This window comes from Erpetoichthys calabaricus, chromosome 18 (assembly GCF_900747795.2).
Source record: "Erpetoichthys calabaricus chromosome 18, fErpCal1.3, whole genome shotgun sequence".
NCBI lineage: Eukaryota > Metazoa > Chordata > Cladistia > Polypteriformes > Polypteridae > Erpetoichthys > Erpetoichthys calabaricus.
This window is the reverse complement of record NC_041411.2, coordinates 70,742,266-70,761,481: the sequence shown is the minus strand read 5'-3', so window position 1 is coordinate 70,761,481 and position 19,216 is coordinate 70,742,266. Positions and strand designations below refer to the sequence as shown.

Genomic DNA, 19,216 nt, shown 5'->3' with positions numbered 1-19,216 from the left:
TAGATAGATAGATAGATAGATAGATACTTTATTAATCCCAAGGGGAAATTTGTAAAAGAAAAGTTTATTAAAATTTAATTAAGAAAAATTATAAATAAAATTAAAAACCGTAAAAGGGAAAATTGTAAAAGACAGACGTTTAAAATCTTTTGTGAAGATATGAATATTTTTGTATATCCATCTTTGTACCGAATTCACAATTCTACATGATCTGTTTTGAGGACTGTGAGGATTCTGCGTGTTTGTGACCCGGGTTCGCTTCCCGGGTCCTCCCTGTGTGGAGTTTGCATGTTCTCCCCGTGTCTCCCACAGTCTAAAGACATGCAGGTTAGGTGCATTGGTGATTCTGAATTGTTCCTAGTGTGTGCTTGGTGTGGGTGTGTGTGTGTGTGTGCCCTGCAGTGGGTTGGCGCCCTGCCCGGGGTTTGTTTCCCGCCTTGTGCCCTGTGTTGGCTGGGATTGGCTCCAGAAGACCCCCGTGACCCTGATTTTAGAATATAGTGGGTTGGATAATGGATGGATGGATGGATGGATGTATAACAAGTATTCCATTCCCCCCATTGGATGTTTTCATACAATATCCAATCCCAGTGGATTGAATTTGGCCTTTTTGACACATATCAACAGAAAAAAAGGTATCTTTAATGTCAAAGTGAAAACAGATCTCAGCAAAGTGGTCTAAATTAATGACAACATAAAAGCACAAAATAATCTATGGCCACTAGAGGGCGTCTCATAGTCCCAAACCCGTGACACAGCTTTACAGATAAACAGTTCCAGGTGCAAATAAATGAATTTATTTTCACAAATTTGTTTCCAACAATACAATTCTTCCCTTCTTCGCTTGTCCCAGGTGAGCTTCGTCCCGACTCTGACTCCCCTGAGTGAGACATAGCAACTTCTTTTATAGAGGAGTACTTCACATTGCCTCCAGGAAACACTTCCGGGTCAGAGGGCACCTCCCTGTGACTGCCTCCAGCAGCTTCCCCTACTGTGCAACTGAGAGCACCAATGGGGCTGCCCACCAAAACTACAACTCCTATAGAGCCCTGTGTGTGTCTGAAGAGGAAGCACTCTAGAGGGATGTCGCCACCTAGTGTACTGGGGAAGCATATGGGCCTGGGAAGCAGTCACCCTCTCTTTGCTGATTATGATGGCCTTCCAACCAGGAAAGATACCACTAACCAAGTTGGTTGTGATGCCAGTCCACCCACATACTTCCATTATAAAGGCCTACTGGCCCGACAAGGATCCATTCATCCTGTTCGGGATGCCAGCCATCCCATGCCATCTAGTATTACAAATTGATCACATGAGTGTTCACCCCCTTTACTATGACACATTGGTGAGGCCAATTGGCTCTGGAAGTCACAGAATTAGCTCAGTGGAGACCACCTGCCTGGGGTTTCCATTGTTTGTAGTATAAATGCACCTGTACAAGGAGGGGGTCAAGCTTGTGGTGAGTCAGTATCAGGCCTAACCTACACTTCGAAGACAACAGGACACTCAAAGCAACTCAGAGAAAAGGGGACACAAAAGTACAAGTCAAGGGGACGGAGACAAGTAAATATTCAAGACACTGAAAATCCAGTGAAATCAAACATGAAGAAGTGGAAAGAGTATGGCACAGCTATAACGTTGACAAGAGTCGGCAATCCACTAAAACTGAGTGATCAATGCGAGAAGTTAATGAGTGAGGGAGGCCATCAAGAGACCTGTGAGAACTCTAAAAGAGTTACAAGCTACAGTGGTTGTGAATGGAGAGACTGTGCAGACAACCGCTGTTACCAGCAGGGCGGTCTTAATGCATGGGCACGCTGGGCAGTTTGCGTTCATAGGGGCCCCGTGCTAATTTATGTATGTTGTGACTTGCTGAGTGGTTGTGTAGGTATTGGCCTAAGTGCACTGCTTTGCCTGGGGACCTATAATGCTGTTAAGACGACCCTGGATGCTTCATCACTCACAGCTTTATGGAAGAGTGGAAAAGAGAAAAACACGCAGGACATCTGTGCTAGAGTCTGCCGGAATGCACAAGGGACACTGAAGTTTGGTTGAAAAAGGTTCTGTGGTCAGACTAAATGCCATTTTTGGTTTCAGCAAAACACTGGAGATTATTTAAAACTCACCATCCCCACCGTGAAGTGTGGTGGTGGCAGCATGATGCAATGGGGATGAATCTCTGCAGAAAGGCCCTTTATGGCTTGTGTGGGTTAGAGGGGTTTAAACAAATGCAGCAAAATTTTGTGAAATCCTGAAGGAAAACCGGATGCAGTGTGCAAGAACCCTGGTCCTTGAGAGAAGATTTGTTTGCCAGCAAGATAACAACCCAAAGCATAAAACCAAAGGGACACAGGTCAAGAATGGCATGAAAACAACACCGTGAATGTCCTCAAGTAGCCCAGTCCAAGTCCATATCACAACCAAATCAAATCAAATTTGTGGCTGGACTTTAATGATCCCCATTAAATGTGACAGAGCTTCAGCAGTTCAGCAAAGAAGAATGAACAAATGGAGCAGAGTCCAGATGTGCAGAACTGATAGTGAGATCGGCGCACACAAACTCTGCCAACGTCCCCCGCGGCTCCACCCATGTAGTAGCGATACAGGACAAACTTTATAAATTAATATACACTTTTTAAAAAATGTAATTCTTACCCAGTGGAAGGTAGGTACACTCTAGCATCAAACATTGGCTTTGTATCTGATCGTGTTCAGCTCTGACAGGAGAGCGTCCCCCACGTGGGGAGAAAAGCACATGGCCGTGAAATCTGCAGCTACCCTTTAAAGCACACGTAGCTCAGACGTCTCTCTCAAAAACGTCATACATTCCTCTTTAACAGCCTCTAGATGGTAATGTCTGCTGAACAAACAGGTATTACTAGCTAAGCGGAGGCAAGGTGCGCTCCAACACGTGGCGAGAGGTAGAGCGACTCGAACGGAGGCTGGTGCATAAGTGAGGAGGGCCCCGCCCCGCTCCCCACTCCTGAGGTCACACCTTCCCCTCCCCTTGGCCCACAGCCTCTGTCTCGGATTGACTCAAATAAATCGGTACTGCAAGCGAACTATGGTTCTTAATGAGATGAGAGAAGTCGCAAAATCATCCGGAATGTTCAAGCAAATTCTAGAAAAAAACCTGATCTAAATCTGTTAAGTAGTTCTCTCGTGAAAAGCGAACAGACAGATAGACATTGGATTTTATATATATACTGTATACAGTGGAACCTCTAGATACGAGTTTAATTCGTTCCAGCACTGAGCTTGTATAGCGAATTTCTCGTATCTAGAACAAACTTCCCCATTGAAAAAAATGGAAATCCAGTTAATCCGTTCCGCACCCCAAATATATTAACATAAAAATCAATTTTCCTAACAAATAACACTGATAAATTATATATACTGTAGTCTACCTTTAATAAATAACACTGGTAAATAATATAACTGATTATTAAAAGAATCAAAACAGGTGTCTAAAGTGCAGTAGAGCATTCAATAAATCTTTAAATAAATAATCCTTAAAACAGTTGTGAAGTGGAGGTTTAAAATACACAAGATGACAATCCCCGGTGTTTCTTCTCTGTTAGCGTCTCACCTGCAGGCTCTGCAACAGGCGAGACACTTAATGCAGCTGACCTTCTCTACACCGTCCTGCTTCAGCTGTTTGGCTCGCCTGTTCAGCTACACGCGAGCCTGCACAGATTGCCTGCCTGCTCGCTCTCTCTCTCTCTCTCTCTCTCTCTCTCTCTCTCTCTTAACCGGCTCGCGCTTCTCTATATATGCGGGGAAGACATGGCAGCTGCAGCCCATCAGCCACAGGAACAATCATGGATGTGGGCAGTTTCCCACCTGTGCACTTAAGTGAGAAACGCAGACACCGCAGATCGCGGCTCGCAACTGCTACCACGCCCCCTCGCTAAGCCGCGAGCTATACCCACAGCCTGGCTCGTGGCTCGTTACGCGAGCCAATGCTCGCATTTAGATCTGAATTTTTCGCTCATACTTTCCTCGTATTTTGAATTTCTCGTATACGGAGGTGATCGTATCTCGAGGTTCCACTGTATATATATATATATATATATATATATATATATATATATATATATACTGTGGTGGGTTGGCACCCTGCCTGGGATTGGTTCCTGCCTTGTGCCCTGTGTTGGCTGGGATTGGCTCCAGCAGACCCCCGTGACCCTGTGTTCAGATTCAGCGGTTTGGAAAATGGATGGATGGATATATATATATATATATATATATATATAGATATAATAAATTCTGACTTGAAAGTGGTGAACAGTTATGCAGTCAATGGTTTGTGTTTTTTATTTGTAATCATTTTAGACCACTTCTCTTCATCTATTGATCTGTTGATCAAAAGGCTAAATTGAATCCACTGTGATTCTATGTTCTGTAACAATAAAATGTGAAACCTTCTAAAGCTGTGAATACTTTTAATAGGCACTGTATATGTGTGTACATGCATGATCAGTATTAAACACATAATATCCACACATATTATGGCACAGTGGTGCAGTGGGCAGCTCCACAGCTTCACAAACCTGGTGTCCTGGGTTCAAATCTCATGCTTGTCATTGTCTGTGTGGCAATTACACTTCCTCCTCTTGAACATCTGGGTTTTCCCCCCCACACATCTGGAGATGTGTAGGTGGCTCTAAATTGTCCCCAGTGTGGCTGTGTGGTGTGTACCCGTAGACAGATCGCCGCACTCTCCAGAGCCGTCCCTGGTGTTGGACATAGCGTTTTCAGGAGAGACTCCAACCTCCTACGACTGTCCGATTGATTAAGTGGGTTTCAATATATTTGTGTAACACTTTGTATTCTCCTTCTATTTATGCCCCCTTTTTATATTTTGCTTTGCATCCTCCCCCACCATAACCTGTCATCTATGGGGGAGCTTTAAATTCGTCAAAAATTTTGATCTCCGGTTTTCAACGGGTCTCAACGTTTTAGGGTCCTCTAATACCGAAAACATCGATATCACGATGATGAGTGTGTGTCTGTCTGTCTGTGTGTGTGTGTGTGTGTCTGTGTGCTACAGTTTCTTGAGGGTTGGACGAAATGATTGGACAAAAAAATACCAAACTCGAAACTTAAGCCTGTTATGAGATGACGATATGCTGATTAGTTTTTGAACCAAATCATGCAAGAGAAAGAGGCACTCAAGAGGATTCCTGAAACACCATAATTCTGCAGTTAATTCTGAATTCTTCTTGTCAGTTCCTTTCATAATGACCTATTTTATGATCAGAAAGATCAGCATCAGAGCGGTAAATAATTACTGAAATGTTACAGAATAGTTAGGGTAACTTGGCTCCTAGGGTGCAAAGCCTACCGACGCTCACGTCCACATTTTCTTGTCTTTGTTTTAACTCCCTGAAGTATATTGGGTGCACACCAAAGATCCAGACAATTAATATCCATTTGTCTTTTGAAATTACAGACAAAGGCACAGTTCAGAAGGTGATTGTCCTTCCAAAAGATGACATGGAAACAGAAGAGCTTATTTTGGAAGAAGTGGAGGTTTTCAAGGTAAACATCTGCAGGTGTTTAGTAAGGTACCATAAATTTCTTTTTGGAAAGAACGAATGTTCAGAGTTTTATTTTGTGCATCCTCTTAGTCTTTCAACTTTTTTTTGCTGTTTCTCTTCCCATCCACACTGTGGAAGAAGAGCTTCCACCCACCTCTTACTCTCTTTCCACTTGGTCTCCTGTACACACAGTACGTCTACCTTCCTCCACTCTACCATCTCATCCAGCTCTCTCCCTTTACCGGACACAGTGTCAACATTTAGAGTTCTGACTCTGAACTCCACACTCTTTCCCTTCCTCCTCTCTCATTGTCTTTGAACCTGCTGTCTCCTTTTGTTCTCCTTTGCCGTTTTTGCCTAGCAGCAGCATAGTTTCTGCCAATACCAACGTTCAGCAGCAGCATCGGTGGCGGTCGTTGGTAAACCTAACCTCGACCAATCCGGTATGGAGAATTACAGGTGCTGGTCATAAAATTAGAATATCATGACAAAGTTGATTTATTTCAGTAATTCCATTCAAAAAGTGAAACTTGTATATTAGATTCATTCATTACACACAGACTGATGTATTTCAAATGTTTATTTCTTTTAATGTTGATGATTATAACTGACAACTAATGAAAGTCCCAAATTCAGTATCTCGGAAAATTAGAATATTGTGAAAAGGTTCAAAATTGAAGACACCTGGTGCCACACTCTAATCAGCTAATTAACTCAAAAGCCTTTAAATGGTCTCTCAGTCTAGTTCTGTAGGCTACACAATCATGGGGAAGACTGCTGACTTGACAGTTGTCCAAAAGACGACCATTGACACCTTGCACAAGGAGGGCAAGACACAAAAGGTCATTGCTAAAGAGGCTGGCTGTTCACAGAGCTCTGTGTCCAAGCACATTAATAGAGAGGCGAAGGGAAGGACAAGATGTGGTAGAAAAAAGTGTACAAGCAATAGGGATAACCGCACCCTGGAGAGGATTGTGAAACAAAACCCATTCAAAAATGTGGGGGGGATTCACAAAGAGTGGACTGCAGCTGGAGTCAGTGCTTCAAGAACCACCAGGCACAGACGTATGCAAGACATGGGTTTCAGCTGTCGCATTCCTTGTGTCAAGCCACTCTTGAACAAGAGACAGCGTCAGAAGCGTCTCGCCTGGGCTAAAGACAAAAAGGACTGGACTGCTGCTGAGTAGTCCAAAGTTATGTTCTCTGATGAAAGTAAATTTTGCATTTCCTTTGGAAATCAAGGTCCCAGAGTCTGGAGGAAGAGAGGAGAGGCACAGAATCCACGTTGCGTGAGGTCCAGTGTAAAGTTTCCACAGTCAGTGATGGTTTGGGGTGCCATGGTATTTGCTGGTGTTGGTCCATTGTGTTTTCTGAGGTCCAAGGTCAACGCAGCCGTCTACCAGGAAGTTTCAGAGCACTTCATGCTTCCTGCTGCTGACGAACTTTATGGAGATGCAGATTTCATTTTCCAACAGGACCTGGCACCTGCACACAGTGCCAAAGCTACCAGTACCTGGTTTAAGGACCATGGTATCCCTGTTCCTGATTGGCCAGCAAACTCGCCTGACCTTAACCCCATAAAAAATCTATGGGGTATTGTGAAGAGGAAGATGCAATACGCCAGACCCAACAATTCAGAAGAGCTAAAGGCCACTATCAGAGCAACATGGGCTCTCATAACACCTGAGCAGTGCCACAGACTGATCGACTCCATGCCACGCCGCATTGCTGCAGTAATCCAGGCCAAAGGAGCCCCAACTAAATATTGAGTGCTGTACATGCTCATACTTTTCATGTTCAAACCTTTCAGTTGGCCAACATTTCTAAAAATCCTTTTTTTGCATTGGTCTTAATTGATATTCTAATTTTCCGAGATACTGAATTTGGGACTTTCATTAGTTGTCAGTTATAATCATCAACATTAAAAGAAATAAACATTTGAAATACATCAGTCTGTGTGTAATGAATGAATGAATCTAATATACAAGTTTCACTTTTTGAATGGAATTACTGAAATAAATCAACTTTGTCATGATATTCTAATTTTAAGACCAGCACCTATATATTCTCATCCACACATTTGATCTGGCACAGGTTTTATGCCGGATGTCCTTCCTAACCCAACCCTCCCCAATTTACCCAGGCTTGGGATCCGGTAGTAAATATTGCACTGGCTTGGGTGACCCCAGTAGCTGGGTTTTTCAGTGGCCTCCTGAATAGGAAAGGCACCAGCAACCAACCAGGGCCAGGATGCCCGTCCATCCACATCCTTCCCTGATAATGGCTTCCCAGATGGACAAGGAGCATTCCGTTATGGCCAGGCTGCCAACCAGTCCGGTGTCCTCTGTGACATTACAAAGTTTGCCTCACTTAGCTGTCCCGTAAAACTACAGACATTGGTGCCTGCCTGCACTAATCTAGCTCCTACAGAGAATACAAGACATTGATCCAAGCTGTGGAGACCAAATAATAGAAAAACAAATAAGAAAAATAAGAAATCACCCTACAAAAAAGAAGAAAGAACGTTTTCAGGGAAATTTCAAGACATTGAATACACAGCGGCTAGCTTTCCAGTGTGAACGTCTGATGCTCCCTTCCTGTCGTTGTTTTCTTTTTATAACGTGAGCCAGCGTGCTAAAGTTATACACTTAAGTGTAAAAAATGCAGCACGGAACATTGTGTGCATACTATAGGTGTCTGTGTGCAAAAACTTGCCTGAGCAGAAACTAATACCATACAGGATGGTAGACCATTACAGGGAGTTAATGAAATAAAACAATAAATTAAACAAAAAAAAAAAAAAAGATCTGTAAGGTCCAACTTTGATCCAGTCACACAAGACTGTGATCCGAACCTATAAATAAGAGGAGTGCAGAAACGTGCACCTTTATTCCCAAATTTGCTCTGAAACTGAGAAGAGAAAGTCCCATGAGTCTCTGTCCGGTGATGGCTTTGATCTTTTTCGCCAGTAACCCTTAGACCACAGAGTGCGTCTAGCAAATGTAAATCATTAACTGATCAGATTTCAGTATTCAAAGCCAGCACCTAGTGTACATCTACAATACTAACCCCAAAAATATTAATAAAATAAAGCTAAATTTGAAAAGTTATACCCAGCAGTAGTTCACTAGAGTTTATTGTGTCACTGAAATGGAGGCCGGAGCTCTCTTTATTGCTCACGTCTTACTGTAGGCTGTCTTCGTTTTATGGGTTGAGATCAGACATCATGGAGCCAAGTCTAAGTTAATCAGTGCACGAATGTCCTGCTCAGTTAACTCGTTTTTTAACGACGCACAAACCTGTAAAGCAGCACAGTGGCCACCGTGCCATTCATCCATTCTCAGGTTACACCTTCCAGACCCCCAGGATCTCCTCTAGCAGCTACTGCCATCAGTGAGGTGATAGCACACCAGATGAGAGACCCGGCGTGCTCTTCACATCTCCCACTCCTTCTAACTTACAGAAAGTGATTACAAATCTGACAAGCTTGGGCCAACTCACTCTATCATTGGCATGTATTGTACCCAGACATGTTAGGCCAGCACTAAAAGGAGAAACACCAGAAGATTGTACAATCTGTTGTGCCTCTGGGTTTCCCTCTGTTACAGTTTTGCTTTTCTTTTTCCAGTTGGTGATGTTTGAAAGGTGGCAGCGTGCTAGCAGAGTGGTTTGTGTGCTGCTTCATGGCCCTTTTATTGTCAGCGTTGAGTTTGTATGTGCTCTCTGTGTCTTTTCTAGGGGGTTTTCTTTGGATAATCCATACAAGCAAGTTGAGCCCATGTCACATTAGATGATTTTTCCAATGATTTTTCAGTTGTGGGCTACATTAACATTTGTGATAGTTGTCTAATTTGACTGAGAGCGACTTGTGACAAGTGTGGTGATCAGCCCGGCTACAGACAGACACAGGACACCCAAGATCCAAAACCTCACGCGTTTTTTATTTTCTTTTTCTTTAGCACACAGCAGAACACAATGCACAAAATCACCAAAAGTGCTCAGTCCTTTCTGCTTCTGTCTTTTTCCTCTCTTTTCCTGCCGCCTCCACTCCTCTACCGCAAGCTCTGTCCTCTGCCTCCCGACTCCAGCTCCCCGAATGGAGTGAGGCGGGCCCTTTTATGTCACACCCGGATGTGCTCCAGGTGCACCCTGATAAACTTCCTCCAGCACTTCCTTGGTGTGGCGCAAGTGCTGCATGGGCAGTCGGAATCACTCCAGGTGGATTCAGTTCCTCTTCTGGCAGCACTTCCTGGTGTAGCGGAAGTGCTGCATGGGCACATGGAATCACTACAGGTGGATTCAGTTCCTCTTCTGGCAGTACTTCCTGGTGTAGCGGAAGTGCTGCATGGGTACCCGGAATCACTCCAGGTGGATTCAGTTCCTCTTCTGGCAGCACTTACTGGTATAGTGGAAGTGCTGCATGGGCACCCGGAATATTTCCAGGTGGATTCAGTTCCTCTTCCAGCAGCACTTACTGGTATAGCGGAAGTGCTGCATGGGCACCCGGAATCACTCCAGGTGAATTCAGTTCCTCTTCTGGCAGCACTTCCTGGTGTAGCGGATGTGCTGCATGGGCACATGGAATCACTCCAGGTGGATTCAGTTCCTCTTCTGGCAGTATTTCATGGTGTAGCGGAAGTGCTGCATGGGCACCCGGAATCACTCCAGGTGTATTCAGTTCCTCTTCCAGCAGCACTTACTGGTATAGCGGAAGTGCTGCATGGGCACCCGGAATCACTCCAGGTGGATTCAGTTCCTCTTCTGGCAGTACTTCCTGGTGTAGCGGAAGTGCTGCATGGGCACCCGGAATCACTCCAGGTGTATTCAGTTCCTCTTCCAGCAGCACTTACTGGTATAGCGGAAGTGCTGCATGGGCAGTCGGAATCACTCCAGGTGGATTCAGTTCCTCTTCTGGCAGCACTTACTGGTATAGTGGAAGTGCTGCATGGGCACCCAGAATCACTCCAGGTGGATTCAGTTCCTCTTCTGGCAGCACTTCCTGGTGTAGCGGATGTGCTGCATGGGCACATGGAATCACTCCAGGTGGATTCAGTTCCTCTTCTGGCAGTATTTCATGGTGTAGCGGAAGTGCTGCATGGGCACCCGGAATCACTCCAGGTGTATTCAGTTCCTCTTCCAGCAGCACTTACTGGTATAGCGGAAGTGCTGCATGGGCACCCGGAATCACTCCAGGTGGATTCAGTTCCTCTTCTGGCAGCACTTCCTGGTGTAGCGGAAGTGCTGCATGGGCACCCGGAATCACTCCAGGTGGATTCAGTTCCTCTTCTGGCAGCACTTACTGGTGTAGCGGAAGTGCTCCATGGGCACCCGGAATCACTCCAGGTGGATTCAGTTCCTCTTCCGGCAGCACTTACTGGTATAGCGGAAGTGCTGCATGGGCACCCGGAATCACTCCAGGTGGATTCAGTTCCTCTTCTGGCAGCACTTACTGGTGTAGCGGAAGTGCTGCATGGACACCCGAAATCACTCCAGGTGGATTCAGTTCCTCTTCCGGCAGCACTTACTGGTATAGCGGAAGTGCTGCATGGGCACCCGGAATCACTCCAGGTGGATTCAGTTCCTCTTCTGGCAGCACTTACTGGTGTAGCGGAAGTGCTGCATGGACACCCGGAATCACTCCAGGTGGATTCAGTTCCTCTTCCGGCAGCACTTACTGGTATAGCGGAAGTGCTGCATGTGCACCCGGAATCACTCCAGGTGGATTCAGTTCCTCTTCCGGCAGCACTTACTGGTATAGCGGAAGTGCTGCATGGGCAGTCGGAATCACTCCAGGTGGATTCAGTTCCTCTTCCGGCAGCACTTACTGGTATAGCGGAAGTGCTGCATGGGCAGTCGGAATCACTCCAGGTGGATTCAGTTCCTCTTCCGGCAGCACTTACTGGTATAGCGGAAGTGCTGCATGGGCAGTCGGAATCACTCCAGGTGGATTCAGTTCCTCTTCCGGCAGCACTTACTGGTATAGCGGAAGTGCTGCATGGGCAGTCGGAATCACTCCAGGTGGATTCAGTTCCTCTTCTGGCAGCACTTCCTGGTGTAGCGGAAGTGCTCCATGGGCACCCGGAATCACTCCAGGTGGATTCAGCTCCTCTTCTGGCAGTACTTCCTGGTGTGGCGGAAGTGCTGTAGTCCATGGCTCCAGAATGATCTGGGTGTCCCGATGCATTCCCTGTGGGGGCTGCCCTCTTGTGTCCCAGGTAACATATTGCCCCTTTCCCAGTCCTCTGCTTCTCCAGGCGTCCTGGTGGGGTAAGATCCCCGGTCGTCTGCCACACTAGCTAATGGGTTTGATTTTCTCTTTGGTTGGGGGCGGGCTCTCTGCGCGCAAGAGTTGACAACCAATGAGCATTCAGCTGGCAGTACAATGCATAGAATGTAGTGACAAAGAAATAAGGAACAGACGTATACTGAACCTTACACATATAAGGGCAATTCATGTGTCTGCTGTCTCGTGTTTTATGTACTAAAACAGAATGGAGAAAAATAGATAAGAAGGGCAGAGACAGTGGCTGAGCGCACCACAACTATTCACACAGTGACGGTACAGCACTGGCTCCTTCGGACAGCATGGGGGGCTGTGGTCCTCACAAACAGAAGAGAAGTTTGTCTGTCTGGTGTCTTGTATTTTAAATACCATAACAGAATATTAAAAAAAAGAAACAAAGGACAGGGATTGTCACTGAAGCCGCTGCAGCTGTTAACACTTTGTACTGTGCCTGCTCCGTCAGGTGGCACCCTATTTCCTGTCAGAAAATTGGACGAGCACCGACTGTGCTGGGAGATCGAGGACTGTGATTTTCAGTCGGGTACTTTAACAACAAGATCGGTGTGCTGCAAATTTGAATGGTAGCCCTAAATTGTCATGTTATGTGTGTGTATTATACAGTGATCTGATATCACATTTAGTGGCTGATTCAAGCTTTCCATCCATTGCTTCTTGGGTAGGTCAGAGCTCATCTGAACCTTAAATATGGAATGATGTCACTTGTCACTTCACTCTCTCTGAAAATGAAGTGTCTTTTTATGTTCAAGGACACGTTGTCTGAGCCAGGCCTGTTGAGTCTGCACACAAAACCTTCAACTCCGACTCCGACTCCTCAGTTTCTGGTACCACCAACTCCGACTCCAAATCTGACTCCTCCATTTTTTTTTCTTGTTCTTTATTTCACCTTATACAATTTCTTGTATTAGGAATTTGTTAGTTTTCGCATACCCCTTGGGGTCAGAGCGCAGGGTCAGCCATTGAACAGCGCCCCCCTGGAGCAATTACAGGTTAAGGGTCTTGCTCAAGGGCCCAGCAGAGTTGGATCTCTTTTGGCAGTGACGGGGATTCGAACCGGCAACCTTCGGGATACCAGAACAGATCCTTAGCCTCAGGGCCACCACAAGATAGATAGATAGATAGAAAGATAGATAGATAGATGCCTTTGGTGCCTTTGTCGCTGTTCTTGCATCAACAAAGCCTCAGAGCCACCACTCTATCACATTTGTAATTAATTAGACTTATATATTTGCCATTTCGATTGAAAACGCACACACCATACGAGATGCAAGGCGCTTCATCACAGTCAGCGCGAAACATCAGGCTACTTTTTAGCACTCTAACCTGTTAAAGTTTGGGTTCAAAGGCCACAGTGATGCTGTTGTGGCTTACAGACACTGAGTAACATTAAATAAAAGACTAATCTTACAAAATTCAGAAGTCTAGAAGAAAAAATAGTTTGATCAGATCAGTATATGTGAAATTGGAAATCTGAACACATTACGTTACGGTCGGAATTCCAGAAAGCCAATAATTACTAGCGACTCCACGACTCCAACTCCACAGCCTTGGTCTCAACCTCGATGTTTCTTCCACAGGGCCTTTGTATCTTATTCACTGAGCACTGTTAGCATATTAACAGTGAAATGTATAAACCTAGGGATGTGTAATCAAAATGAGTCTCTCCACAAAATGACGTCAATTGATTGACAGCGCCTTTTGTAACCTACCAGATGGCGGACTTGAATTTTTTCCCTTTTTCATTTTGCAGGTTCCCATTCCAATCACAACGATGAAACTTTCCTCCAAAAGGGTAAGCTGATGACAAATTTCCTATAATAAATCACAGCCAATTGATTAGAAATGGCGCGAAAGGTGCATGAGAAGTAAAGACTGATCCGCCGATGCAAACAGATCTCTCTTTGCTTGCTTTAATCCTCAGTATGTTTTTCTTTAAAGTTTAATAAAGTGTTTCTAATGATTGGGCCAATGAAGAAAAGGTGTTTCATAAATTGGGAAAACAATGTCTTAACATGTTTTGCCAGGTTAGAGTGTTTTCTTATATGAGCGATGCATTGATTTGAATGATTTCATTGAGTGATGTTCATCTTCATGAGTATTCCCGCATCCTACCAACTATGGAATTTCTGCCTGTTCAATAAACTAGTAACTCTAAATTGTCCCAATTTAAGTGACTGGGAGTGTGAGTGGACTGGTGTCCCATGCGTGGCTTGTTCCTGCCTTGGACCTGGTGTTACCAGCTAGGCCTCCAGCTCTTCAAACCTGCTATGGAAATGTCAGAATCTTATAATGTATTCCAGATTCTCATGTCTCTTTGGTCTTTCTCTTTTCACATTTTAGTTTAACTACAGGGGCCATAACCTCTGTTAATTTGGCAACAAGCCTTCATGTGGATTCAATGACATTATAGGAATTTTTCACCCATAGTACTGTAGTTAACTGCTGGAAAGCAAAAAGGATAAAGCTGCAGATCGCTTTTGGCCAGAGTGGCACAGATAGTGCAGACCCTACATTACATATCAATCCTAGTAGGAATCAGAGCAGGGATGGCTCCCAGGAGAAGTGTGACTGTTCTACCCGCTCCATAGACATGCTATGAGGGGGAGTCAAGGTAAAGTTAGAAAATGGGAATTATCCGAAAATGGGACTAACCTTCACAAAACTGATCACGCCATTTCTCAATGTGGTCTCCACCCTTCTCAATGCCACCTGCCAGGACTCCAGCAGAATAAAAGGTTTTTATCTTGTCCTTGCCACCACTTCGTGCACCGCTTTCTTCACGTCGTCATCTGTCTTGAATCGACAACCACCCAGATTTTTTTTAGCGGTCCAAAAAGGTGGAAATCACACACGGAGCCAAATCTGGCGAATAAGGAGAATGTGGCAATACCTCACACTTCAGTTTCTCCAGACAAGCCTTGGAGTTCTTAGCAGTGTGTGTGTGTGTCATTGTCTTGCAGCAAAAGGACTCCTTGAGACAGCAGTGCCCACCACTTGAATCGAATAGCAGGCTTCACAGTGGTCTCCAGCAAGTTACAGGAACTTGCACTAGTGACTGTAGGACCCCTCAGCATGTAGCAATGTCTCTCACCACCACACTGCCCTCCTGCAGTTGAGCGTTGCTCCACGTCCTCCCAGCTCCAACTTGCCAGGACAAGGGACGTAAGTACTTCTGGGTCACAGAAGTCACACTTATTAGGAAGTGCATCTCCCCACAGTGCCCCCTTGTAGCACCCATGGTCCCCAGTTGCCAGACTACATCTCCCAGCATTCCCTGCTGGTTCCCAAATGGGTGCTGCCATCTCATGTTCTGGGGGAATAACTTATCTCCAGCAACACTTTCCAGAGAGTTGTCTGTCCATTGACTCCAACCATCACTTGTGGGTCTAGCTCGTTCTTCTGTCCTGGTTGGTATGCCTGTTTGCCTGCACAGAGCCTCCTGTCTGGGTAAGGAACCATCCCCTTTTATGGTCAAGATGCCTGTCCAACCCCTGTGGTATTTATAGCCAGTTCTTGCAACAAAAAAAAAAACGCTAATGTTCTAATCATCACTAAGTAATCAAGTCAAAACTATGTTTCCAAAATAGAGTTAAACAATTTCAAACCAAGTGTATTCCCAAGAGTAATGGCTTAGTGTGAGTGTACATGAGTTGATTGAGTGGGTCCTGAGATGATTTGGTTCCTTTCTTGATCCCAATGCTTTCAGCTCAACTTTATCTGAAGTAATAAGAAAATGAGAACATTAGAGCAATCTGGACGAGAACAGGACATACAGCCCATCAAAGCTCACCAGTCCTATCCTCGTAATTCTTACCAAAAAACATCACGTTGAGGTTTGAAGGTCCCTATAGTTCACTAATTGGTTGCTTATTCCAAGTGTCTATCGTTCTTTGTGTGAAGAAAAGCTTCCTAACGTCTGTCTGAAATTTACCCTTAATAAGTTTCCAATGGCGTCCCCGTGTTCTTGACGAACTCATTTTAAAGTCACAGTCTTGATCCACTGGACTAATTCCTTTCATAATTTTAAACTCTTCTATCAAGCAAGTATGGAAAACAAAGCATGTTACTAATGTTTTAAAACATACAGAATATTACTATTAAAAAATTATATGAAATGAAATGAAAATTGTATTGATCAGTAAACAAGCATCCATCAATGCAGTGATTCCAGTTAATCGATGCAGGGAGCTGGGGTCTGTCCCAACTGTATTGGGTGAAAGGCAGGAAGCAATTTTGGACGAGATGCCAGCCCACTACACTCTCATACATTTCCACAGTCACGAGTAGACCATTTAGAGTCAGAAGTGAACCTAACAGTACATCTTTGTGATTTGGGAGAAAAACTGGGGAAAGTGCAGACAGTCAACAGCCACTCCGAGTTTTAGAACCCAAAGTACTCCGTCAGTGACACAGCAATGTTTCCATCTGGATTGTTTTGCTCTCCTAATGCTGCAACAATGATCTGATTTTTTTTTTTTTTGCTTATTTCTTTTTAATCTATTTTGTATTTTTATTTTTTAACAGCAACAGCTCTACGTGGCTTCTGCACTAGGAGTTACGCATTTGGCGCTGCATCGCTGTGACATCTACGGAGAGGCATGTGCTGACTGCTGCTTGGCACGCGACCCCTATTGTGCCTGGGATGGCAAGTCGTGCTCACGGTACTCTGCATCCTCAAAAAGGTAAGAAGAAGATGTCCCGCTGTGTCTAATTGCAACCCTATCTTTGAAGAGCCCCTTCAAAGCTGGCCTTAGCCACATGTGAAAGTATGCAGTGCATATGGAGAAATAAAGATGTGCGCTCTCTGAAGTACCAGGTTGGCAAAGAGACATAAACACACAAGTGCAGAACTCATTTACTGCGGTGTCTGCCATTGAGAATGTCATCGATACAAGTGGCTGCATGTTGTGTTACAGTAAATAATCTGAAAATCCAAGCCTTTTCTAGAAAGTTATTTTGCATTTGGGTTACACTGTAACTTTATCCTCTTGCAGCAGCTCTAACTCTTTGCTCATAAATTTTGGTATGAACCTTATATATATTAGACTAGCTGTCCCCCGCGGCTCCGTCCAGGTAGTAGAGAAACAGGACAGTGAGGAGGGCGCTGCCCGGCTCCCCACTCCTGACGTCACGCTTCCCACTCCCTTCAGGCCGCAGCCTCTGTCTCTCGGATTAGCGTGAATATATCGCTCCTGCAAGTGAACTATGATTCTTAGCGTTATAAGAGAAGTCGCAAAATCAACCGGAATGTTCAAGCAAATTCTGGAAAAAAAAACGATCTAAATCTGTTAAGTAGTTCTCTCATTCACTAGCTAAGCAAAGGTAAGGGATACCCGAGGCTCGAGCGTGAATAAGAAAGGCCCCCCCAAATCCCCCCTTGGCTGCTACGTGTCTCTAGGATTCCCGCAAATAAATCAGTACCACAAGTGAAATTTGATACATAGTGCCATACAGGGGCAACTGGGCGACAGACAACTCGGCGACATCCTTTACCAGTTAGGTAATAGTTAGGTTTAAAGAGATTTTTTAATGATATTTAAATGACAACGTAGGGCGCCGCAAAATCCACAGAATCACCTGCTTTTGAGAGTCCCAATACGTTGAGAGTAAAGATATTGCTTAAGCCGTACTCGCAGGTCACCTTTTGTATTCTAAATAACGTTATCATACAATTACAATCAATACAGTTTATATAAAGGATTAGCAATTTTGGTTGCAGAAGATAATGTAAGATAGAGTTTGTTCCATCTGCAGAATAAAGTCCAATTATATAAATTTATTTTCAACATTTTAAATCACATTGTCATTTAAATATAATTTAAAATATCTTTTTAAACCTAACTGGTAAAGGATGTCGCCGAGTTGTATTTCGACAAGTTGTTTCTTCGCCGAATTGTCTTTCACCGACTTGTCTTTTTGCCGGGTTGTCTTTTCGCCGAGTTTTCTTTTCAACGATTTGTCTTTCACCGAGTTGTCTTTTCGCCGAGTTGACTGTTGCCCATTTGTCACCGAACCACATAGCGCAATGAGAGACGTCGCAAAATCAACCGGAATGTTCAAGCAAATTATAGAAATAAACCCAATCTAAATCCGCTAAGTAGTTCCCTCATGAAACGCGAACAGACATACAGATAGACAGACAGAGAGACGTTGGATTTTATATATAGAGAGATATATAATGTAAAGAGACAAAAGACACAATATAAGGCAACCCCCATATATAGAGGTACACAAAAGGCATAAAAGAAAACGCATGGTACTACGCAAAGTTAAGAACATCCTGTAGATTCTCAGGTCGCTCTGTCTTAAGATGACGTCGTTTCCTTTTATGATTAATTCTGGGAGGAAGAGTTGGATCCAGGTGGTCTGACCCTGGAAGTGACGTCAGAGTGCGAGAGGTGTCAATCTTTCTTTCTGCAGATGGATGAGGAGAAGATAGAGCGTTATTAGACAGTGCCCCCTTGTGTCTCAGGGGTAAATCACACTTACCTGAGCAGTTAGGTTTCTCCCCAAACGCACGCGTGTGACAATAGATACATACAGTGTCGTGAAAAAGTATTCAGTCCCATTGAAAGTCATCATACCTTATAGCATGAGACACGATTTGTATACCTATTTATCCATTCAGTATTTTTAATGTGTACTCTTATTCTGTAACAATACATATCTAAAGTCTAAATAATCCATTTTCTGTATATATTTAGCTGAAGAAGAAAAACTCAAAAGTTCATGTTTGCATAAGTATTCAAGCCCTACACCTTCCTACTTTGCTGCAATTGCTGCAATGACAGCCGTAATTCTTTTGGGGTAAGTATGTCCCAGTTTTGCACATTGTTCAGGAGTGAATCCTCATCATTCTTCTTGGGTGACTTTCTGGAGATCCTCTAGGTTGGTGGGATGGCACCACCTGGACAGCAGTTTTCAAATAGTGCCTCTGATTCTCAGTAGGGTTGGGATTTCTGTTTTTTGAGCCATCCCAGTGTCACTTTGGCCTCATGCTTGGAGTCATTATCAGGTCGAAAGATGAATCTTCTCCAGAGCCGTAGGTTCATAGCAGACTGGGTGAAGGTCTTCTGCAATATGGTGCAGTATTTGTGTCCCACCATTCTCCCTTCAGCTCTGACAAGATTCCCAGTCCCAGCACATGAAAAGCCTCCCCTTAGTATGATGTTGCTGCCACCAACACCATATTTCACTGTAGATATATTGTGTTTCTTGAGGCACAGGCAGTGTTAGTTTTACACCTCACATACCTCTTTTTAGTCTGGCCAGCAAGTTCTATTTTGGTCTCATCTTACGATAAAATGTTCTCCCACATCTTAACTGAGTCTTTCTCATGCTTTGTAGCAAATGCCATTCCTGCTTTTAGGTG

The 19,216-nt window shown here is 44.3% G+C and overlaps 1 protein-coding gene across 1 annotated transcript in view; it reads left to right on the top strand.

Moving 5' to 3' along the window:
* sema3fb (sema domain, immunoglobulin domain (Ig), short basic domain, secreted, (semaphorin) 3Fb) overlaps positions 1 to 19,216 on the top strand; it is a 360,044-nt gene that overhangs the window by 325,307 nt on the left and 15,521 nt on the right. The window contains 3 exon segments of the mRNA XM_028825108.2: positions 5,456 to 5,544; positions 13,595 to 13,636; positions 16,369 to 16,526. Of these exon segments, the coding sequence (XP_028680941.2) occupies positions 5,456 to 5,544; positions 13,595 to 13,636; positions 16,369 to 16,526 (289 nt within the window).